This window comes from Mercenaria mercenaria, chromosome 4 (genome assembly GCF_021730395.1).
Source record: "Mercenaria mercenaria strain notata chromosome 4, MADL_Memer_1, whole genome shotgun sequence".
NCBI lineage: Eukaryota > Metazoa > Mollusca > Bivalvia > Venerida > Veneridae > Mercenaria > Mercenaria mercenaria.
Window position 1 is genome coordinate 56511346 of NC_069364.1, and position 25240 is coordinate 56536585.

At 36.6% G+C, this 25240-nt stretch overlaps 1 protein-coding gene across 1 annotated transcript; it reads right to left on the reverse strand.

The window, feature by feature from the left end:
* Positions 1-5952: 5952 nt before the first annotated feature.
* Positions 5953-25226, reverse strand: LOC123552898 (quinone oxidoreductase-like protein 1). The gene is made up of 11 exons (XM_053541372.1): positions 25103-25226; positions 19618-19714; positions 18613-18690; positions 17347-17470; positions 16351-16419; positions 15435-15616; positions 13958-14021; positions 11089-11187; positions 9857-9990; positions 8266-8417; positions 5953-7063 (listed from the first exon to the last, which is right to left on the reverse strand). The coding sequence occupies exons 2-11, from the start codon at positions 19693-19695 to the stop codon at positions 6967-6969; spliced, it is 1077 nt and encodes a 358-aa protein (XP_053397347.1). The 5' UTR covers positions 19696-19714; positions 25103-25226; the 3' UTR covers positions 5953-6966.
* Positions 25227-25240: the final 14 nt, after the last annotated feature.

Below are 25240 nucleotides of genomic sequence, written 5' to 3' on the forward strand. Positions count from 1 at the left end.
ATAGGGATGAAAATTCAGAAGCAAAATGAAAGATTTTATATTCATCATCATCATCATCATCATCATTATTGAACCCCTCTTACTAGAATATTCCCCCAATTCGGTTAAAATGTGTGTCGCCTCTCTTTATGTAAAAATGTTAAAGCAGCGTATGTAAACAGGGTGGGATGCCAGTGCCGGGTGTGGGCAGGTCTACGGCGCTTTGCGGAGGTTATTCCATAAAAACTTCATATTTGCCTGAGGCGTAGGTTATGGCTCTTGCGTGGTTTTGATTGGGGAAGGATGGGAAACGGACCAGGGAATGGTCAACACACTTATTTTGGATCTTGTAGCGCTGTGTATATTGGGATTTGTCGCATATCGATGCTGTAGGGTACAATTTAAATCTTGAAGCATGGAAAATGCGCTGCCTTTGTGGAAGAAGTCATTTTTGACTGAGCCAACTGTCCTGCATTGGACATCTACAGCTGTTGTATTGTTGATGTGGAGACCAGACGGAAGCGGTAATCTCTGTAATAGGATGCGCATACGTCTTGTAGGCTTTGGACTTGAATCCTGGTGAACTAGCCTTGTTGTTTCTGCTTGGAAAGGAATCTGCGTTACTCAGTTCAGATTGTTGGTAATGATAACTCCCAGGCATTTGTCAGATTTGAAGATGTTCGTTGATTTCATGGATGAAGTACACGGTTTTAAACGGTTTTTTCTCTTAATGATGTAGATTACTAGACTACACGCCATCATTCTGCCGTTGCTGAGGTCATGTCGGAAGAAATCGGTATTGGTTGTGCGGTGTCGTAAGTAGTATTCGACAAAGAGTGTGTGTGTGAAGGAGGTTCTACTTGGAAAGTCGTTGGTACAAAGAAGCTAGATCTGTACCTTAGGAGACACCGGACGCGACGGCGACTGACAGGGATGCGATGTGGTCTTGTTGTGTGCGGTCCTCCAGTTCAGGCTACTTCTCCTTATATTGCAAGTCGAGAAGAATTTCATCTTCGAGGGTTGTTCAGTAATTCCGTAGACTGGCATTACAACTCTACAACCTTGTTCCCGTTACATGAAATTTAGTATTGCTAGTACCATTACAACCAGTCATCTGTAATTATCAAAATAGACTGACATTTCACAGCATAAAACGGCGCAAGAGTTGACCTTTTGACGTCTTATATGGAAAATAATAACAGCAGATAAAATTACATGAATGTCTGCAATTGCAAATCAACTCAACATCGAGAATGTATTTTATTACATTTATGTGGTTCTCCTCAAAATTTAACGGCAACTGGTCATTCGAATTTAAGATAAACGACGCTTTGTCTAAGAGTCATAGGTGGTCTGATATAAAATGACATCACAAGAACATTTAGAAATGTGAACAAATTATCAAATAGTGCAAGAACTTTGGAAAACACTAAAATAAAACGTTTGAAACGCAACTACTTTCAGTTTAAAGGTCATTGTGACATTGACTTTTGACTTACTGACCCCAAAAACTGTGGAGGTCATCTACTGACCATAAAAATCATTCTACGAAGTTGGAAAGTCATGGTCCAGCTATTTCTGGAGTTATTGATCAAAAACCGTTTTTAGCCTGGATGTCAACCTTTGACCCTACTGAGCCATCAATTTATCTACTAACCACAATCATCATCATTATGAATTTTGACAAATGTAATAAAAAGAATTACCTCAAAAGCAATATGGATCATCTACTGACCATAGACAACTATCCCATGAAATTTGACCACTGTAGGCCCGAGCATTTTCTAGCTGTTGATTAGAAACGAAATGGTCTACAACCTGACCGACAATGAGCGAAACAACGTACCCCTCCCCCTTTTCTTTGAAGGGCAGCATAATACAAGAGGCCCAAATAGGCCTAATTTGCTGATCTGAAGAAAACCTTAACTATCTGACTTTACTTTTACCTAGGTTTGGTGAAAATCCTTTAAGCTGTTCATTAAAACAAAAGTTATTTAAAGTTTTTTATCTATATTTTGCTGTCATGCACCAAAAATGCATAACCATCAGTAGAAATCATTTAAAGGTATTTCTATTTTAACTCTAGTGTCCCATAAAAGAGCCCCAAGTGTCCCCATTTGAACAAATTTGGCATAAGACCTTATAACGATGCCACAGACCAAGTTTAATGAAGATCCATCAAGTAGTCCATGAGAAGTACTTTAAAGGTACTTCTGTTTCAAGTTCTAGTGGCCCTTAAAAGGGGGTGCAAGTGTCTCCAATTGAACACATTTGTTAAAAGATATTATAATGATGCTACAAATCAAGTTTGATGAAGATCCAAAAAGCGCTTCATTAGAAATCAATTTCTATTGAAAGACATTTCAATTTTTTAACTCTAGTGGTTCCTAAAAGGGACCAAGCGCTACCCTCCCCACAACTGAACAAATTTTGGAGAGGACCTTATAATGATACTACATACCAAGTTTGATAAAGATCAACTGAGCGGTTCATGAGAAGAAGTCATGAAAATGTGTTTTTATTTTTAACCCTAAAGGCCCCTAAAACAGGCCAACTGGCCCCATTTAAATAAATTTGAGAGAGGACTCATAATGATCCTACAGACCAAGTTTGAGCGGTTCATGAGAAGTCCTTTAAAGATATTTCTATTTTTAGCTGTAGTGGCCCCCCAAAAAGGGTCAAGTGCCCCCATTTGAACAAAGTTGGGAGAGAACCATATATTGATGCTGTAGACCAAGATGAAGGGTCTATCTAACAGTTCAAGAGAAAAAGTTATTAAAGGTATTTCTAATTTTATCTCCAGCGGCCCTTAAAAGGGACCAAGTGCCCCCATTTGAACAAATTTGGGTGGGGGGGGGGGGGAGGACCTTTTAATGGTGCTACAGACCAAGTTTGATGATGATCCATCAAGCACCTTATGAGAAGTCAATTAAAGTTTTTTTTTCTATTCTTAGCTCTGGCTGCCTCTTAAAGGGGCGGAGCTGAACCATCTGAATATACTTGATAGAGGACCATGCTAGGATGCTCCAGATCAAGTTACCAGTAGTTTCAGAGATGTTATCTGAAGATAAGAGGCCCAGATTGGCCTAAGGCGCTCACCTGAAGAGGACCTCCACCATATGACCATGCTTCTGACCAAATTAGGTGAACAGTTCACTAAAATAGAAGTTTCTTTAAGTTTTTTTTCTATATTTTCCTGTGACAACCCAAAAATGCATAAACATTAGAACAAGGCAGTCTGAAAGACAGCTTTATCCCCCATCACTGTTATGAATAGTGAGAAAAGGTTGATGGATTTGGGTGGAAGCATTGACGTTATTAAGTATATTTTATAGTCCATGTATGACGACATCAATGAAGTTGAAAATACTTCAAGGGGTTTAAATGATACAGAGCGGACACAAAATTGAAGACTCAAACGTCTGACCTCAAGTTGTGACCTTGACCTTGAGCCAAAATGGCTGACTCACAAGTTTTCCATATCGTCTTGGTGAGGTGATCATTTAACCAAAGTTTCATGAAAACCCTTCAAGGGGTTTAGGAGACACAGAGCTCAAACCTTTGACCTTGAGTTGTGACCTTGATCTTGAGCTGACTGGCTGACTTATGAGATCTGCACAGCGTCTTAATGAGGTTATTGTTTGACCAAAGTTTCATGAAAATCCTTCAAGGGTTTAAGGAGGTACAGAGCTGACACAAAATGTTACGGATAGACAGAAGGAAAACAGAAGGACGGACAGATGGAGACCATTCCTATAACCCAACCCCCCCACACACACTTGTGGCGGGGAATTAACAAACTTGGTAAGAAGTTGTTCAAATAATTTAGTATTTCTGGCTCTGGTATCTGCTTAAAGGGATAAAGTGCCCCGAGTTGAATACATTTGGCATAAGACCTCATAATGATGCTACAAACAAAGTTTGATGAAGATCCATCAAGCAGTTCATGAGAAAAATGTGTTTTAAGATATTTCTACTTTTGGCTCTAGTGGCCAATAAAGGGGTCAGCTTCCCCCATTTGAACAAATTGGGAGGACCTTATACTGATGCTACAGACTAAGTTTAAGAAGATCCACCAAGCAGTTCAGGAGAAGCTGTTTAATGGTATCTTTATGTTTAGCCCTTGCGGCCCCTAAAATGGTCCAAGTCCCCCATTTGAACAAAATTGGGATAGGCCTACAGTACAACTTTGATGAAGATCCATCAAGATGTTCATTAAAAGATGTTTTTTAAAAGGTATTTCTATTTTTAACTCTAGTGGCCCTTGAACAAAGTTGGGAGAGGACCTTGTAACAATGCTACAGGCCAAGTTTGATGAAGCTTAATAAAGTGGTTCGTGAAAAAAAGTTGTTTAAAGGTATTTCTATTTTTAGCTCTAGTGGCCCCTAAAAGAAACCAGTTGCACTTATTTGAACAAATCTGTTAAAGGACCTTATACTGATGCTACTGACCAAGTTTGATTATGACCCATCCACTGATTAATGAGAAGAGGTTGTTGAAAGGTACTTCTATTTCTAGCTCTAGCAGCCCCTAAAAGGGTCCAAGTGCCTCCGTTCAAACAAAATTGGGAGAGAACCTTATACTGATGTTATAGACCAAGTTTAATGAAGATCCATCATGCAGTTTATGAGAAGAAGTCATTTACAGGTTTGTCTATGTAAACCATTTGAAGAAATTTGACAGAGCTTCATGCCAAGATGCTACTGACCAAATTTGGTGTAATTCTGATCAATAGTTTCAGAGAAGATGATCTTCGAGTAAAAATGTTGACGCAGGACGAAGGATGCAGGATGACAGACAACTGACACATGACCATCCACCTATACTAATTAGTTGCAGTTGAGCTAAAAATGGACAGACAGACAGATGGATGACAAGTGGTAACACCAGTTCAACATGAGCACTTTGAGCTCAGGGGAGCTAAAGATGAATTAAATATGCTGTTTCAATTAGAATAAGTTATCATGGATAAAACGCTGCCATTTTGATAAAATACTGAAGAATACATGACATTTTTTTACCTTTCTCGTAAAGACACCAAATGAAACTAGGAACTATGATCTAATACCGGTAATTTTTAAGTACCTTTTTCCTATATAACTCATATAACAAGTGACACCCAGGACGGGGTGTCTTTTCATCCAAGTGGTATAATTTGAACAATCTTGTAAAAGATCCACTAGGCAATGCTACACACCAAATATCAAAGGCCTAGGCCTTGAATTTTAGGACAAGAAGATTTTTTAATTAGAAATAAAAACTTGAGACCCCCCCCCCCCCAATGGGCAGGGCCTCTTCTCACTCCAGGGTAATAATTTGAACAGTTTTGGTAGAGGACCATAAGACAATGCAACATACCAAATATCTAAAGCCTAGGCCTTGCAGTTTCTCAGATTTTAAAAAAAATTCCTATATAAGCCTATGTAAAACTTGTGACCCCCCGGGGCAGGACCTCTTTTTACTCCAGGGTAATGATTTGAACAATTTTTGTAGAGGACCACAAGGCAATGCTACATACCAAATATCAAAGGCCTAGGTCTTGTGGTTTTAGACAAGAAGATTTTTAAAGTTTTTTCCTCTATGTCTATGCAAAACTTGGGACCCCCCAGGCGGGGCCTCTTTTCAACCCAGAAGCATATTTGAACAATTTTCATAGAGGACCATTAGATGATGTCCCATGCCAAATATCAAGGCTCTAGGCCTTGCGGTTTGGGACAAGAAGATTTTTTAAAGTTTTTCCTTTTGGTTGCCATGGCAACCAGAGTTCTATATGGAATTCAATTCTTTGAATAATTTTGAAAGGGGACCATCCAAGGATCATTCCTGTAAAGTTTGGTGTAATCCTGCCTAGTGGTTTCAAGAAGAAGATTTTTATAGAAATTGTTGACGGATGGACGACGGACATTGAGCGGTCACAAAAGCTCATCATGAGCCTTTGGCTCAGGTGAGCTAAACATAAATCAGGAACTTGGATCATACTTATCAATGTTTAATTCTGATAAATGAAATATGGGTGAAACATTACATTATGTATTCTGAAATGATATTTTACATAGCACAAAAATTATTACATTTTTTTCTTCAAGAAAATTCTGGAATGTAAAATACATAAAAAATCTGTTTGTACATTCCTTTCTATGGTACTATAATGAGAAACATCATCATCATAATCATTATCGTCATCATCATCATCGTCATCATTACCATCATAATCTTAACACTTATTTTAATGAAATGGAAACAACCAAGACTTTATTAACATAAATAATTGCACATTCCCCATGTCTAAACATTCAACATTAAATTTTGTTTTATCTAATCCAATTTTACAACAGTAATAGTAATATAGCTTCTATTTATAGATTGGTTCACAAAGAACCACTATGTCATATTGTATATTATTTCTGTCAGGTGTAGTTATCACAAAAACTGTGATTCAGTCACAGGAGATATTTATATTTCATATAAATATGGATACCATTTCCTGACATCAGTAAGCATTTAGGGGCCTCCTTGGCCAAATGGCTAAGGTCGCTGACTTTTAATCACTAACCTTTCGAAACCTCACATTGGATCCAGAATTCCTTCAAAAAAGGCCATCAAGCTGACTTACAGAAGATTGTTTGTTTAATCCATGTGCCGGAGTGTGCCTGACACAATAGACATCTAGGCTCTTTCTCCACCATGAAAACATGGAAAGTTGCTATATGACCAATAACTGTGTCAGTGTGATGTTCATTCCAAGAAACAAATAAAATCAGTAAGTACTTGAAGACACATGTATCTACAAAACATGCTGACATCATCAGTATTCTCATGTACATAATACTACACTAGACACAAAGTTACCAAAGTTACAAACCTAGTTATTAACTTTTATGGTAACAAAAACTTAAGCAAACAATGTAAGCAAACACTTATCACAGTGTCAACAAGCTTGTGACAATTCTATATTTATTATTTATTTGTCTATGTAAAGAGATTGTGTCAGGTTGCCATGACGATTTTTCCCATTCTGAGGTCTTCTAGCTGAGACAGTTCTGCTGGTGTGTTGTCTATAGTTACTGTTTTTACAACTTTACATCTGTAAATAAAATAATTAAGTAAACATATAAACAATTAAATGATGCATCGAAAACTTAACTACAGCAATTCATGCTCAAAAACTAGAAAACAACCATCCCAAGACAGTCAGGAATCAAGTATTTGGAACGACAAAGACTAGTCAACACAACCACTGGGGTATTTTCCATTGTAAATTCCTGCCATTTTGGATACAAAAATGTTTTAAAATTTCAATTCTGACTTTATTTGATGGACTGTTACAAATAAAACTGATATCTTAGACTACAAATCAAGATTTTTCCTGGGGTCATAATTTTACACAAGGATAAACACAACTTTTGGCCATAAAATTGACAATTTCAAAGATCCTTCTACCACCCAGACGGCATTTTCTTACATCTGAATCTTGAGTAATAAAGTCACATATGTTTTGGACTTTATGGAACAAACAGTATTAACTGGAATTCATCTATATGGAAGTTATACAAAGAGATTTTTTTACAACCCTAGATAGGACATCTGCAACATTTTTGGTTAAACTGTGGAATCGTTAATTTTTAGCCGACTAAATTTCTAAAATGAACTGGCCCATCATTCAATCTGTACAATACCATTTATTATTAAAAGTGGTTTTCACGGATGGCAAACAGTGCAGACCATGATCAGCCTGCATGGATGTCACAAAGGCAAAATCACTTGCTGCCAGCAGGCTGAAGGTTAATATTTGTGGTGGACAAGTTTTCAACCATTTTTCATGGATTTTGTTGTTTCAGTTAATCCATTAAAAACCACAATGAAAAAGTAAACTTCCTATTTGTGTTCAAGATTTGAAATCCATAAATTCATTTTCCCATGAAAGAACCATATGGTCTAAAACATGAAATTTCGTGCCCACAAAAATTAAATGATTTCACAGTACATGTACATAATATAGAAGAGCAAGTATTAATAATATAATTTATTTCCATTGGTACTTAAAACTATGATAAGCAGTCATTATTTTTTCAGATAAGAACCAAAGCTTACTAGATCACCAAATTATAGTGTTTATACCGAATTAAAATTTCTGCAATGTCGTAAAAAAAAATCTTTCAGTTTAGGGATTATTTTCTTTTGAAAGCAACATGGTTATGAGAGCTGTAATGTGATCAAACTTTGAGTCAAAACTGAATATTTTATGACTACATGAAGCTGCTATGTTTGTCGATTCATATAACTTACTTTATATTTCCTCTGTCAAGTTTGTCTATGGCATCATGTAAAATATGTGCGTATCTGCCTTGCTGGGCATAGGACAATGTCCAGGCAGCATCAAACAGGAAGTTCACACTAGCGCCCCTCAAATACAGTAGCTGCGAATCAGGGGGATCCAGCTTAAATTGAAAACAGTCAAATATATCTTGTCTTGATTATGCATTAATGCAATATTTTTTAAAACTAACATCTTAATTATTAAAACATTTTCCAAATATCAGACACATTATTGCACTTTTTCATTCTCAGATGGTGATATCTACACAAAAATGCATCATCTGAACCTTAAAAGTAACAAATTAGAAATTGTTTCTAGTACAGGCTAACCCGTGTATAAAAAATCCATGCCTGTGAGAGTTCAAAAAAGGTCTTTATTCACAGTGCATTTTTACATGAAGAAATACAAGGGAAATATTGTACTGGAAATGAAAGTAGTGACCTTTAGAGCTAAGTGGTCTATGTTCACAGATGGCCTTTGACAAAAGATCTGACTGTAAATTAATAAACTTCGAGATCCTGTTAAAAGAGGCAAACAGCTCATGGATGTAAGGCATTTTATGATAGGTAGTAAACAATATCATCACCCACTTTGTTATAAACAATTTGTAACTTAAATCTTCCAAGACTCACTGGAAAACATTTTGGTATATACAAATACTATTCCTCTGTATACTGTAAAATCAGTAATATTAACTGACACTCATGGTTTTCCTGGTTGCAACAACACATAAATCTTATCTTCAAAACATAAAAACCGATGAATACATATGAAGTAGCTATTTTGACCAAAACCTCAAAATTTCATGCCCTGGAAAGGAAATCATTTCAGTTTTTAACAGAGCACAGCCTTGCAGGTGCAGATGCTCATCAGATTTTGTTGTCTCTGTTTAATAGAAATATTGTCATACCTAAGATTTTCTAAGTCCAAAAGGGGCCATAATTCTTGTAAAAAGCAATGTAGAGTTATGATACTTGCTGTGCAGAGTCAGCTTTTAATGGCGAATAACTGCTCCAAGTTTTAAAGCAACAGCTTTGACCATTGAGGAGAAAGGTTGACCTAAACATAAAAACTTAACCAAGAAATCTGATATTTTCTAAGTCCAAAAGGGGCCATAATTCTTGCAAAAAGCAAGATGGAGTTATGTTTCTTGCTGTACAGAGTCAGCTTTTGATAGTGAACAAGTGTTGCAAATTTTAAATCAATAGCTTTAATAGTTTGGGAGAAAAGCTGACCTAAACACAAAACTTAACCAAGAAATCTGATTTTATAAGTCCAAAAGATGCCATAATTCTTGAAAACAGCAGGATGGAGTTATGTTTCTGGCTGTACAGAGTCAGCTTTTGATGGTGAACAAGTGTTGCAAGTTTCAAAGCAATAGCTATGATAGTTTAGGAGAAAAGCTGAACTAAACATAAAACTTAACCAGGCAACGCCAATGCCGATGCCGATCAAGTGATAACAACAACTTAACCTTTTTTTTCAAAAAATCAGATGAGCTAAAAATGTGCTATAGAATCCTTGTTATATATTATTTGTAAAAAGAGCATTATACTATACCTGCAGATCTGACTGAGATGTTACCCATTTTCCAGCAATACCCAAACAGGAAATGACATCATGTTTGTGGGGGGTCGTGAACTTTCTCCTCTCAGATGGTAAATTACAGTCTTCTTCATTGGTGTACATTTTCACTGCATAAAAAAATGTATTTCAGCTGCACTTATTGTACAAGACACAGAACAAGAAAGTCAACAAATACCAGTGTAAAAGCAAATTTCTCCCTGTAAAATCCTCCCTCTACCCAAAAAATATGTCATACAAACATATCCCTGGACTGCAGATTTCCATCTTGAAAATATTGCCCAATTACATTTTGTTGAGCTCCCTACATCATTAACACAGAAACCTTCCTCCATTATCACTGACATCATAAACACAGAAACCTTCCTCCATTATCACTGACATCATAAACACAGAAACCTTCCTCCATTATCACTGACATCATAAACACAGAAACCTACCTCCATTTTCACTGACATCATAAACACAGAAACCTACCTCCATTATCACTGACATCATAAACACAGAAACCTACCTCCATTATCACTGACATCATTAACACAAAAACCTTCCTCCATTATCACTGACATCATAAACACAGAAACCTTCCTCCATTATCACTGACATCATAAACACAGAAACCTTCATCCATTATCACTGACATCATTAACACAAAAACCTTCCTCCATTATCACTGACACAGAAACCTTCCTCCATTATCACTGACATCATAAACACAGAAACCTTCCTCCATTATCACTGACATCATAAACACAGAAACCTTCCTCCATTATCACTGACATCATAAACACAGAAACCTTCCTCCATTATCACTGACATCATTAACACAGAAACCTTCCTCCATTATCACTGACATCATAAACACAGAAACCTACCTCCATTATCACTGACATCATAAACACAGAAACCTTCCTCCATTATCACTGACATCATAAACACAGAAACCTACCTCCATTATCACTGACATCATAAACACAGAAACCTTCCTCCATTATTACTGACATCATAAACACAGAAACCTTCCCCCATTATCACTGACATCATAAACACAGAAACCTACCTCCATTATCACTGACATCATAAACACAGAAACCTACCTCCATTATCACTGACATCATAAACAAAGAAACCTACCTCCATTATCACTGACATCATAAACACAGAAACCTTCCTCCATTATCACTGACATCATAAACACAGAAACCTACCTCCATTATCAATGACAACATCAACACCAAGTCCTCCTGTTTCTTCCATCACTGAGCTCACTAAGATATTGCTACTCTGACCTATCTCAATTATGTGACCTGAAAATGAAAATTTGCTTGTTTAACTTTTACGGCACTTGATGTTTAAGTTTTTTACATTTTTTTAAGAATGTCAAAATATGTATCTGACATTTTGTTGAAATGTCTGTTTCATGTTAATTATCAATATGAGCCATGCCATGAGAAAACCAACATAATACATTTGCAGCCAGCATAGATCAAGACCAGCCTGCACATCTGTGCAGTCTGGTCAGGATCCATGCTGTTCGCTTTCAAAACCTATTGCAATTAGAGAAACCGTTAGCGAACAGCTGGTCTGGATCCTTGCTGGTCGCAAACGCACTATGTTGGTTTTCTCATGGTGCCGCTTATATATCTTCTATGTCAGCCTTGTTCTTGTGAGAAAAATACAAGGTCACTTGTTGAAGCAGAAGCTAAAAGAAGTACAATGTTTTTTAAGAAAAAAGAAGAAGAGAATTTGTTAAAAGTAAACAGGAAATTGGATACAACAACAAGAGAACTGCCTGTGGGTGGCATCGCTCATCTGCAGTTATGATTCTTGGCCTTCTTACTCATCTTTGCTAAAGTGGTTTGTGTGAATGGTTCCGATCAGTAATTTTTCGGAGGTCTGGATGGTTTGGATGAGTGGTTCCGATCAGTAATTTTTGGGAGGTCTGGATGGTTTAGACGAGTGGTTCCGATCAGTAATTCAAGGGCCATAATTCAAAAGTGCCTGGGTCCATTTGGCTAGCTACTAAACATGGCTGAGGACTTATTGGCAAACACATTCTGTTCAAGTTTGGTGAAGATCGAATGAGAAATGTTCGATTTAAGAGTGCGGACAAGGTTTGTGACGGACAGACAGACACACAGACAGACAGGAGTAAATCAATATGTCTCCCACACAACTGTGTGGCGGGCGACATAATGAAGGTGCTAGAGTGCAAACAAATGTAATTAAAGGACAAATAAATCCCATACTATCAATCTGATTTTGCCCATAATTACACTCCATGGAAATATGATTAGCATACCGTAGGTAAAGAAAGGAAGGTGCTAAATTGTAAACATAGTGAAATACAGCATTTCTGACAAATCAGGGGCACATAATCCTGAACATGCTACTCCAAGCTGTCCAATTACTAATCTTAAACAAGAGTTTTAAAAATATAAATAGGATTGGTAAGGTGATGTTGCCAAACTGTATAAAACACAGTGAAATATCACATTCTTTTTCAGAAGGCCAGGAAGTTGTAACACCACCAAACTGGAGACAGGAGATAGCATGCTCGACTATTTCCTTGCTGGGTAGTGAAATAGGGAACAATCTGAAGAAGCTGGAGCTAACATTGGTGTGTTTAATGACTCCAATATGGATAACCATATTAGAAATAGTTTAAGTCTGAGTCAAATGTATTCAGTAATAACTGAGATAATGTGTAATTGTATTGAAACAGTAACTTAGAATAAAAGGAACAAAATTCATGGAATACTTCTGAATAAGTAATGCACTATGTATCACCATGTTACTATTAAGGTGGAACAACTATTTTAAGTTTGAATCAAATCGATTTAGTAATAACTGAGATAGAGCAAAAGTGCATCACAAGTTTTAACTCGAAATTCTTAGTAAAAAACAATGACTTTAATTTTGAATAAAGAGTGAAAATGCATCAAAACTTTAATAAAAAAATTTAAGCAATAAGGGGGGGATAATTTGTAAAATATTGATGTGAGAGTTATGGCCCTTAAGTCATATGATGTTGGTGATTAAGCGGAATAATTATTTTAGACTCAAATTCCTTCTGTAACAACAGATACATTGTGAAAATGCATCAAAATTATCCTAAAATTCTAAGTAACCAGAGGGCCATGAAGACCCTGTATCACTCACCTGACCTACTGACCTAAAGATCATCAAGGTCTTTTCATTAAGATATGGTCATAAATGTGGCCTCTAAAGAGTTAACTATCTTTTCCTTTGATTTGACTTGGTGACCTAGTTTTGGCCCAGATAACCAAATATCAAACTCATCTAAGATTTTATTAACATTCTGACCAAGTTTCATTAAGATTAGGCCAAAATTGTGACCTCTAGAGTGTTAACAAGCTTTTCCTCTGATTTGACCTGGTGACCTAGTTTTTGACCCAGATGACCCAATATCGAACTCGTCCAAGTCAAATTGTTGACGACGATGGATGGATGACTGACGACGGACACAGGGCAATCACAAAAGTTCACCTTGAGCACTTTGTGCACAGGTGAGATAAAAAGTGGACAAAATTCATGGAAAATTGATGCCACTTTAAGGAACTTGTTATTATGCGAGTGATGATGTAGAATGACTTTTTAAGTTTGAATAAAATGCATTTAGTACTAAAAGAAATATAGTGTAAGCAAAAATTTGGGATAATGTGTGAATTTATGTGTGAGTTATGGCCCTTATGTCATATGATGTGGGCAATGATATGGAATAATTATCTTAAGTCTGAATCAATTCCTTCTGTAATAACAGATAATTTATATTGTGAAAATGCATCAAAAATTTAACCAAGGAGTGTACACGGACGCCAACGGTAGAAGGAAAGCTCTCAATATACTTTGTAGAGTCACCCTTAAAATCATTCTACAAGAAGTCAATGATCAGTGAAACTAGACTGGGTAATGAGTCTTATGAAGAAGTGTTGCTGAAATCTCTCTGGCAGTTGCAGAGAAGTAGCCTGGAAAAACATCCATGACAGACAGACTTACTAACAAACAAGACAAAACCAATATATCTCCCACATAGGAGCATACACAATTACTTACCAAGGGTGGGCAATAACCCATCTAGGTAGGACTTTTCAGCAACAGAATTCACTGTTGTTATAACCTGGAAAATATTTGGACCATGAAAATTAACATATTGAATTGAAGCATTTTTCATTTGGCAAAATCATCTTTAGGTAGAAGAAATATTTATCAGACAGCATGAGACTTTGTACTGTTTTATTGAAAGGACTACATTTGCATACAAAGAAAATCATCATATCATCTAATCTCGTACAATTTGTACCTTAAAAAGCCCAACTGTATAAATAAATGTAGGCTTGGGCAGTCCAAATATAGTCCTCAATTAAGAAATAAATTGCAGTTTATGTAGTTGCCATATAAATATAAAATACACACCAGACTTTTTCATGTGTGTGGTTGCAGACTTTAATCTACACCTAAAGCAGCTCAATGTATTTTATATACAGATGGTAACTATGTACAGCAAGTTATTGGTTATATTTACATAATGACTTTTCTTTCATTCTAACTGATCCCATGTAGCATTATTTTAAAGCTACAGCTCTTTGAAATTACTCACTAGTAAAATAACTGTTTCAATAGCAAAAGTTCTAACATCACAACCCATGCTTTCTGTGAACCAAATTCAATGAAGAATTTAAACAATCATAGCCAAATGAGCAGTGTTACTTGAAGAACAGAATAGAACAGAACAGATAATTTATTTCGTAACTTTGGAATTCAACTTACATTCCCCTTCCCTACATGTTATGAAGAATGCCCACATCTTTCCCGCCCATCTTTAAATTTACGGTAAGCATCAGATATATATAAAGCATTGTCTAAGGAAATTTCTCCTGCCCATATTTTATTAACTGATAAAATATAGGAACAGATTTATTATTTCTTAATTAACACACGCAAGCACATGCAGCATATATTATATAGACACAAAAAAATTACACATATGCATTGATGAAACGTAGGAAACAGATCTTGGCAGATCAAAAATAAATGAAAGGAAGCATTTGCAAATTGTATAGATATATCTGGGGATCATCACGTGACCAGCGACTATTTCATTTCTAGATTATTTAGCGGGAATCTATTTTTTGATCATGAATATTGATTGCATTAATCTGTAATCTACATTATCAAATATTCAATGCACGGGTTAATACCCTATACGAATTATTGTTTCTTGTCGGCCTGCTGTTAATAGCTTGCATTTCACAATAGATCGAAATAAAGACGCATAAGCACACATTGGCGTAGAGGCTATTCGTAATGAATATGCATGAGTCCGAGATTATATACTTGTCTTATTCAAAATGATTTTGACAATGGTTTCAAATGCACTGCAAAAGTTTAGATCGGAAATGAAACTTATAGTTGTTAGAGCCATGTGGTCTCTGTTGACAGTAGATAATTAGATTAGATTTGACTGTTCTTTAGTTGTTTACAAACTTGGTAATTAACTTATCTGTTCAGCAACTAACAGTTTATCAATTACCTTAGCACCCCATAATCTTGCAATTTGTATAGCAGCAGTTCCAAATGATGATGCCCCATCAATAATTAGAACTGTATCGCCGGCACAGATTCTCGCCTGGTAGTGTAATGCAGTATAGGCTCTTATACAGTCACCAATACCTCCAGCAGCCTCAGTGTAACTTAACATGCGTGGCTTCTTGACTGTAACATAATTTTGTATAAACAAATCACACCTTTATGTTTACTGAAAAGAATATGCATTTAAATTCCAATGATTCTATAAAATCATATGTTTGTTGCAATGTTTTTTTACAACAACATGCTTTGAAACACCAAGTGATAACATTCTATATATGGTTCTCGACCATCAAATTTGCGAATTAACAACGGTATAAATAATATACTGTCTACATTATATACCTTCTGGGTGTTTATCTTAGTTGTAACTTAACCCTTAGCCTGCTGGCGGCGATTGGTTTTGTCTTTGCGACCAGTGCAGACCAAGATCAGCCTCCACATCCGTGTAGACTGATCATGGTCTGCACTGTTCGCTATTCAGTTAGTAAATTTTCAGTGAACACCCCTTCGAATAATAAATGGTATTGCCCAAACTGAATGATGGAACAGTCCATTTCAGAAATTTAGCATGCTAAGGGTTAAACAGTAAGTGGCAAAGTGGTTAAAAGGTTGGACAGCAATGTGAGCTACCCAGGTTCAACTCCTGACTGCCTATGATATCCTAACAAGTATCTAGTGGTTGGTGAATGCTTAAACTGAACTTTCCCCCAGCCTACAGATGATGAAAAGGAACATTTAACTGTTAAATGCCTCCATTCAGGTGGCGACTCTCACTGAAAATACATGCTATATTTGAATGAAAACTCTTAACAAAATGAGCTTTATTTATACATCATATAAGTACAGAAATGTCCTACCTAGATCATATTCATTGAAAATACAGTATTCTCCACATCCTGAATATGCACTGTCTAATGGCAGAGTACCTGAAACAGAATGTTTGTCACTGTACAACATGGAAACACTGTCATATCCACACTAACCAATAAGTTTGGTAAATACTTGCAATCAGGCTTTAGTTAATGCTGACTTGTTGCTGAGAAAAACAAGAGAAATAAAAAATGAGCTTTTCTGATGAAGAAACATCTGTCTGTAAATTGTCCCAACAGGGCTAGTTGTTTTAGACACAAGCACAGCTTACAACACAACAATGTTTTAAGAGCAAAAACGGAGATTACTCAAAACATGAATGTTGCATGAATGTCTCCTATATCTGAAGAGGTTAGGATTGAATACAGACTTTTTCCAGCTGATCCTTTATTTATGTGTGAAAATACAAGTTACATAATTTTGATATATTACGACAGCCAAAGTTTGCTTAGTTAGACAGTGATATATAGTGTAATCAGTCCCATAACTCAAAGCATAATTTTAATGGACATATGTGTGTGTCAATATTTCAGGTATCCTAAGATCAAATAATGTAACAGCATAAGACATTATAGTATAAATTTATTTTGGCTAGTTGAACAGATTTCCCTTAGCTACCAGTAATATCATTTCAAACAAATATGACTGCATCAATTTCATAAGATTTTAAAATTGACATCTTGAGAAATTCTGACAGTCTGTGAGAGGTGTTTCACTGCTTCCACACAGTTAGACCTGATAACTATAGCTTAACCCTTTGCCTGCTGGCGGCAGTAATTCTGCCTTTGCGACCAGTGCAGACCAAGATCAGCCTGCACATCCGTGCAGTCTGATCATGGTCTGCACTGTTCGCTATTCAGTCAGTAAATTTTCAGTAAACACCCCTTCAAATAATAAATGGTATTGCCCAAATTGAATGATGGACCAGTTCATTATAGAAATTTAGCAGGCTAAGGGTTAAACTTAAAAGTTAAATAACGTACCAACTATGTCGTCTCCTACGCTAACATGAGTTACATTATCTCCAACTTTCTCCACAACACCAGAAACATCCTGACCACAGGGATAATCTTGTGGAATATGATCACTGAATACCTCACCTAAAATCTATTAAATAAAATGAAATTCAAGTGGTTACCTATTTAACGTTCTGTTAAATAGCACTTCACTGAAGTTTGCAGGATTAGAAGCAAAACATTTATCAGTGAAGTATTTCTGACAGTACAGTTTATCCTGATAGTCTCCATTCAAAATCCTAAATATTTTGGCCATTTTAGGATTTTTAAATCATTTAAAGTCAAAATATAAAAGGCAGACAGAAATTTAAAAGAAATGAAATTATGTAAAGACTTATTTCATAAATTTTGTTGCAATGCTAATTCTTAAATGGGTCAGCTATATATCCATTCAAGTACTCATTCTAAGTACTATTTTCAGAAGAAAAGACATGCATGACTGCCAAAATCAAAATTTCCGAGTAGAATTGATTGACTTTTCTATCAGTCAACTACCTTGTTAAGAGGAAAAAAGCAAAAAGCGAACCAGTCAAAAACGTTGGTGTCCTTCAAATAAGCTGGATAAAGCCAAGTCAGTGACTTAATTGCAATTCTCACATTTTTGTAAATAATTTTTGCATCATTACAAGAAAATCTTAATATGATTGCCTCCCCTGAAATTTTTAGTTTTTGAAGACTTTCATACTGAAAGAAGACTATCCAATTATTATGAATAAAGCAGTTTAAAAGAAAGCCTGCTCAGCACTACACAGTGAATCTCTTTTGCAAGTTGTATAAATTACTCTTCTATGTTCCTTGGTTGCGTTCTATGCTTCAAAAGGATCATTAATGAGCCGTGCCATGAGAAAACCAACATAGTGGGTTTGCAACCAGCATGGATCCAGACCAGCCTGCGCATCCGCGCAGTCTGGAAATAGGCTTTCAAAGCGAACAGCATGGATCCTGACCAGACTGCATGGATGCACAGGCTGGTCTGGATCCATGCTGGTCGCAAACCCACTATGTTGGTTTTCTCATGGCACAGCTCATTTCACAGATTTTATTACTTATAAGAAATGCTTCCAACAGACATTACCTCAATTCCTAAAGCTTTCAGTTTAAGCTTCTTTCTTGCAAAATTTATGAAAAAATCCTCTTCCCATAATAAACAAAATGATCTTCGAATCCACTTAATTTAAGTAAAAATTAAAGCAATATTTTTAACAATCTACATGAAATTATTGGAGTGCCAACCTTTTGTTTGACCAATGAAAGAGCACATGCCTTTACTTTCAGCAGCACTTGTCCTTTACCTGGTACTGGAATGTCAACCTGAAAAACATTAAAAAGTAAATTCACGAATCTAACATGGCTCAATTTTCAGTTAAACAGATATGAAGATCAAGCTACAAACTGAAGGTGAAGAATCAAGCTATTTATATTCTGCGTCATGCAACAGTTGACATGTGGACTGGTAAGAGAGCATTAAGACGTCAGTCTGCCACATGATATCTGGTTCATTACTACTCAAATAAATGAAGTCCAGCATAATTTTATTCACAATATTAGTTTAAAAATATTTCAATGTGCATATAAGAATGAAAACAATCAAGGCTTTCTTTTAGTTGAATGTCTAACAAGAGCTGTCCGTAAGATAGCCAATGCTTGAATATACAAATTGTTCTCCCAGAAGCAGGAATATTTCCCCAAATGTTGAAATAGAAATAGAGTTTCAATCCAGTACCTGCATTAGTTTTGGAGATAGTAACTTACATGCAAAACTTTAACCAGGATTTTATAAGTCAAAAGAGGGCCATAATTTAGCCAAAATTCATGTCAGAGATGTGGGACTTACTGCTATCACCAAGTTTTATAACCCAAAGTCACATTATTGTGAAGTTTCAAATCAATATCTGCATTAGTTTTGGAGACAGTAACTTGCATGCAAAACTTTAACCAGGATTTTCTATGTTCAAAAGGGGGCATAATTTGCCCAAAATACATGTCAGAGTTATGGGACTTGATCCTGTGAGGTTGGTTATTGACCTAGAAAAAGAAAAAATAAATATCAAAACTATATGCCTTTAAATGATAGCTTTAACCAAAGTGTGACGCCAACGCAGACACCATAATGAGTAGGACTATTCTTTGAATAGTCAAGCAAATAAATTAGAAATACCGTCATTTAGATGCTTTGATATTTATAGCTTACAACAACCACTTCAGTAACATCATCTGTCAACTAAAAATCTAACTCACATGTCTGATAGTAAAGTTAATTTTTGGTGTAGTTGTCTTGGTGACTTCTTTCACAACTTCTTGTCTAACAGTCTTCATCTTCTATAAATCCTACAAGCTGAAAATTTTAGTTATATTTCAAACATGTACTCTGTAACAAAGCAAAGATATAGCATTTTTTAGTAAAGGGTTTCTGGTGTAAGTTGAACAAGCGTGTTTAAAATTCAGGTATGTTACTTGTCTGCTATCTTGCCGCAATAAACATTGTGTGTGAGATTGATGATAATTGCTCATAAAATGAGGACTCTATGCGGCGTAAAAAAAAAATTGTTTGTTTCCGGTATCTCGACCTACCCTAAATTTTTGGCCCGACCCTAAATGTTTTTATGGCCTTGGAGAATAATTTTTTCAACTTTTTGACAAAAAGTTGCAAAACTGTACTTTTTATGCTTTAAACATGGTCAGTGATGTTAGAAATCAACTTACTGATGCTCTAAAGGCATAATCCCCCTATTTGTATTCATTTTTCGACACAAAAACACTTTCTGAAAAGTTTCCCTTAATAAAAAAAAAAATCCCCCCAAAAAAATTTTCCGACCTACCTACCCTAATTTTTTTGAGCATGTTACTGGAAACAAAGAATTTTTTTTTTTAGGCCTTATTTGCAAAGAATGTGAAATAGGGCAATTTTAACTTAACCCTTATCATGCTGGACACAACTGATTCTGGCTTTGCAACCAGTGTCAGAGCAGACACGAAACACATTCATACAACTTTTGACCCCTAAGTGTGACCTTGACCTTGAAGCAAGCCATCCAGAACATGCTCTCTGCACGTCATCCCGATATGGTGAACATTTGTGTCAAGTTTCTTTGAAATCCTTCAAGGTGTTCAATAGTTACAGAGCAGACACGAAATTGCTAACAGATGGACAGACAGACCCCGGGGGTATAACATAATACATCCCTTTGGGCATATAAAAAGGACTTGATTTAATAAAAGGCCAAGAAAGGGGTACTTAAGATTTGTCTTTTTGCATTGTGGGAGTAGATTAAATCAGCACCTGATCTTTCCTTTACAGAAATCATTAACAAGAGCTGTCTGTAACACAGCATGCTTGACTTTTCTCAGTTCTTGACTCTGAATCAGACTGGTTACCGGACCCTAGCCAATGCCTATTTTGGAAGATTTACACTTATTCCTAATTTTGATTACCACCCTGAAAATGACCAAAAGACCGTACAGTGCTTTAGGGTACAGCGGATAGCTAACTAATTTTTCCTGCTTTCTAATTCAAAGAAATGACAATAATAGTTTTTTTTTCAGTATCTCAGACAGAAACATCTATTCTTCTTAAAACATTCAGCTTTTCATAGAAATTAATGTTTTTTCTCTCCACGCCATTGTTTACATATGAGCTGATTTAGGGTGTACAGGATAGCTTTGGTCATTTTTTACATTATTAGTTTAAAATCCACATCTTAACAAACTTTCCAAGACCTCTTTAATATAAATCAGAAAAATTATGTATTCTCTTTTCAAAAACATTCAGCTTTTTAAATTTCTATCAAATAATTTTCATTCACTAACGTTTTTTACATATACACTGATTTAGTCTATAGGGGATAGCTTTATTTTACATTTGATGACATATGAAAAATAACACAACAAGCAAACATTTAAAATGTATGCCAGAATGTCTGTCTGCATGTCAGTAAAAGAATCTACATCTACATCTACATCTTTCACCCAACCGTCGATTTCCGACTATCACTGGGCGGCGCTGTCAGAGAAACAGTTGTTAAAGAACTGATATGTTACAATGTTAAAAGAATAAAAGCTAAAAAAGACAGTATGCTACAGTTAAAATGGGACAGAGGCAACAGAATTACATACTGACCACCGCCAGCCTCTCTCTAAAGATACTGAGACTGGGGCTAGATTTAACATGAGTTGGTAGGGAGTTCCAGAGTTGGATGGTCCTAGGGAAGTAGGAGTTAGAAAAGTACTGAGTGTGAGACATGGGGATTAAGTAATTTAGGTTTCTAGTTGGAATAAGATGAGATTGGTCGACTGCAACTGTCTGGGTCCTTATTTTATAAAACATTACTAATGAATTGTGTAACCTTCTATATTGGAGTGTATTCCATTCTAAGGTTTTCAGCATTTGTGTAACACTACTGGTGTAACTGTAGTCATACATGACGTACCTAGCAGCTGACCTTTGGACATTTTCGACTTTGCTAGTGAGGGTTTTTTGCCAAGGATGCCAGACGCTTGAACAGTACTCAAGTTGAGGGCGGACATAGGTGTTATAGGCAGCAATTTTGACCTTTTTATTATCAGTTTTGACATTTCGTTGTATGAAGCGAAGAGTGGAAGTTGCTTTGGAAGTGATACTGTCAATGTGTTTGGACCAGTTTAGATCTTTGGAAATGGTTATGCCTAAGTATTTAGCTGCCTCACAAGTTTTTAACTCTATGTTGTGAAGTTTGTAGGGGTAGACTACAGGATTTTTCTTTCTAAAAATTCTAAGGACTTCACACTTGTCCGGGTTGAACTCCATGGACCATGTCTTCTCCCAGGTTTCTAAGCTAATCAGGTCTTGTTGCAGAGATATACTATCTGAAATGGAGTTGATGGTAAGGTATATTATGGTGTCATCTGCAAACATTCTTGCGTTACATTTGACGGAATCTGGTAAGTCATTGATATATACCAGGAAGAGACATGGCCCAAGAACAGACCCCTGGGGAACTCCAGACAGTACAGGAAGTTCACTGGAAAAAATGACCATCAACAGCGACTTTCTGGGAGCGGTTGGACAGGAAAGATTTGACCCATTTGGTAATTTGTGGGTTGACACCAAGGCTTTGTAGTTTATAAATTAGTCTAATGTGATCGACCTTGTCAAACGCCTTGGAGAAGTCCATGACAATAACATCTGTTTGTTGACCCTGTTCAGTGTTATTGTAAAGTTCCTGAGTGAAATTAATGAGCTGAGTCTCACAACTGTGACCTGATCTAAAGCCGTGCTGGAACTGGCTAAGTAGCTTATGCTTGTCAAAATAGGTCATAAGATTGGAAACAACAATGTGTTCAAGGAGTTTGGAAGCAATGCAAGTTAGGGAAATTGGGCGATAGTTACTAGGTTTAGACTTGGGACCTTTTTTAAATACGGGGGCTACGGTGGCTTTTTTCCAATCACTGGGTACTAGGCCAGATTCGAGAGATAACCTGTATATATGGGCAAGTACAGGAGCAATTTCATGGTGGAGTTCTTTTAGGATGCGTGGGGATAATTCATCAGGTCCTGAGGCTTTATGTGGGGATAGGCCATAGAGCAGTTTTTCCACACCTTCAGTGGTGACCTGGATCTTATTCATCATGGAGACTGGGGATGAGAGGACGTTGGAACATATATGCTTCAGACTAAGGGGCTGGGGAGGGAAAAGACAGATTCAAATTGTTTGTTTAAGATAGTAGCCTTTTGGATGGGGTCTGTGTAGGTAAGACCATCTGATTTAAGGGGGGCAATGCCGACATTTTCTTTTTTGTTGTGCTTGATGAAGCTGTAAAACTTTTTGTTTTTACCAGGTTGTGAGTCATGGTCAAATATGACACTTTCCATATATGACCAGTACTGGGCTCTTATTTGCTTCTGGATAGAAGACTTAAGGGATTTGAATCTTTGTTGGCGGCTGAGGAGGGAGATTTGTGTAGTTTCTGGTACAGTTTATCACGCTTATGTATAAGCCTGATAATTCTCGGGGTTAACCATGGCAAGTCGGCACGGGGTTTAGACATTTTAGATGGAATGTGTTTTGACTGGGATTCATTAAGGCAGTCCTTGAATGAATTCCACGCTACTTCAGGGTCTGAATGGTTTTCGGTGAAAAAGCTAGCACCAAAAGCCTTCATGTCAGATTTTAGCCCTTCCCAATTAGCCTTCGTGTAGAGTTTTATAGGGCGTCTAGGTTGGGTTGGGCGGCCCCTATTAAGATTCAATTCATGAAATATAATATCATGATCCGAGGTGGCTAGACTCGGTAGGGATTTAAACCAAGTGAACATGGGATGGATGGTTTGTAAAGAAGAGATCAAGGGTGTTGGATAACCTAGTTGGGATCTTAACTATTTGTTCAAGATTATAATGGGAATATCTTTCAATAAATTCTTCATAAAAGGATCTGTTTTTACAAGTTTGTTTAGGGGACTCTTTTGACCAGTCAATGTCGGGGAGATTGAAGTCTCCAAGTAGCCATACTATGCTGCCCTTGGGTATTTTACTAAGGGATAACCAGAGTTGGGATAGGGAGTCGGCATCTAATTCTTGGGGTTTATAGTAGGCTCCGACAAAGATATCTTTAAGGCCAGTGATGGTAATTTTGGCCCAGGTTATGTTGCATGAAGTCTTGAGGTCTGGTTGTTCTTGGCTGATCAGTGAGTTAGATATAGCTATCATCACTCCTCCACCTTGACCTTCACTCCTGTCATCCCTATATACCTTATAATTAAGATTATCAGTAAATATTTCGGAAGAACTGATGTCTGGCTTAAGCCATGTTTCTGTAAGGCAAATAACATCTGGTTTAATTTGGTCAATAACTAGGTGTAATTCAGGGATTTTGTTTTTGACAGAACGACAATTAATGTTAAGGACTGTGAGACGTTCAGATGTTTTTAGTTTAGGTTTGGGAGTAACCTTTTTCTTTTTAGGGATTGGGGTAGATGAGGCCTTTGGGGTTTCTGGAGGCTCATGGAGGAAAGAAGAGCTATTTAAGCTGAAACTTACTTTACTGTGGTCGTGACTTAGAGGGGAATAGTAAGAAGTGTCACTGAGAGTATCTAGGGATTCAGTCAGTGAACTTGAGTGGTTTAGCGAGCCGCACTGTTGACAGTACCAGCTGAACTTTGAGTCTGAGAGTTTGTCGTAAGTATGACTGCCAATGCCTTCGCAGTCTGTGTGAAACCAAGTTTCGCAGTTGTCACACAGGATGCCTTTTTGTGACCAGGACACATTTTGGGAACATATCCCGCACGGGTACTGGGTAGGACAGGAAGCGCCTGGCGGGCCTGGGTTTGGTTCAATGTCTGGGGTCTGACATGCCAGAAGACAAAAAAGAAATAATAAGGATGTCTTACTAGCACTGGGTTTCTCTTTGTGCTTTCTAGATGGTATTACTGTTTTGAGGATGATATGAAACTTTATACAAAAATTCAAGTCTAAATATAAAATTTATCAATCTATCCTCTATACCCTAAAATCCGCTATACCCTAAAGCACTGTATGTTTGGATTTTACATCGAAAAGCGGATTTTACATCGAAAAGCCAGCTAAAAATAATAAGGGTGATAAATATCCAAAATATTCACTATACGACCACTACCACATTTAAGTTATCTCCCTTGTGATCCGTAAGATAATTTTCAAACTTGAAAAAAATAAGAGTAGTGTCAGTAAATCAATACAAACAGTTAATCATAATGAAAAAAGTTTACGTACTGCAAATATTTGTATATGTTGTCATGAACCCTTCATGTACGGGCAAAATATGTGCAACAAACAAAACCGAAATAAAAAACGCCAAAATGAAACCGGAAGTCGTATGCCGGTCACTCCCCTTTTTTTCCCATCGTGCAA

What these genes read in the sequence shown, in the direction of transcription:
- LOC123552898 (XM_053541372.1), bottom strand. Translation starts at nt 19,695, where the DNA reads ATGAAGACTGTTAGACAAGAAGTTGTGAAAGAAGTCACCAAGACAACT. An exon ending in TTTCATTGGTCAAACAAAAG is followed by an intron (nt 17,471 to 18,612) that starts GTTGGCACTCCA and finishes TTTATTTAATAG; the next exon opens with ATTTTAGGTGAGGTATTCAG. An exon ending in CATCTCAGTCAGATCTGCAG is followed by an intron (nt 8,418 to 9,856) that starts GTATAGTATAAT and finishes TTTCAATTTAAG; the next exon opens with CTGGATCCCCCTGATTCGCA.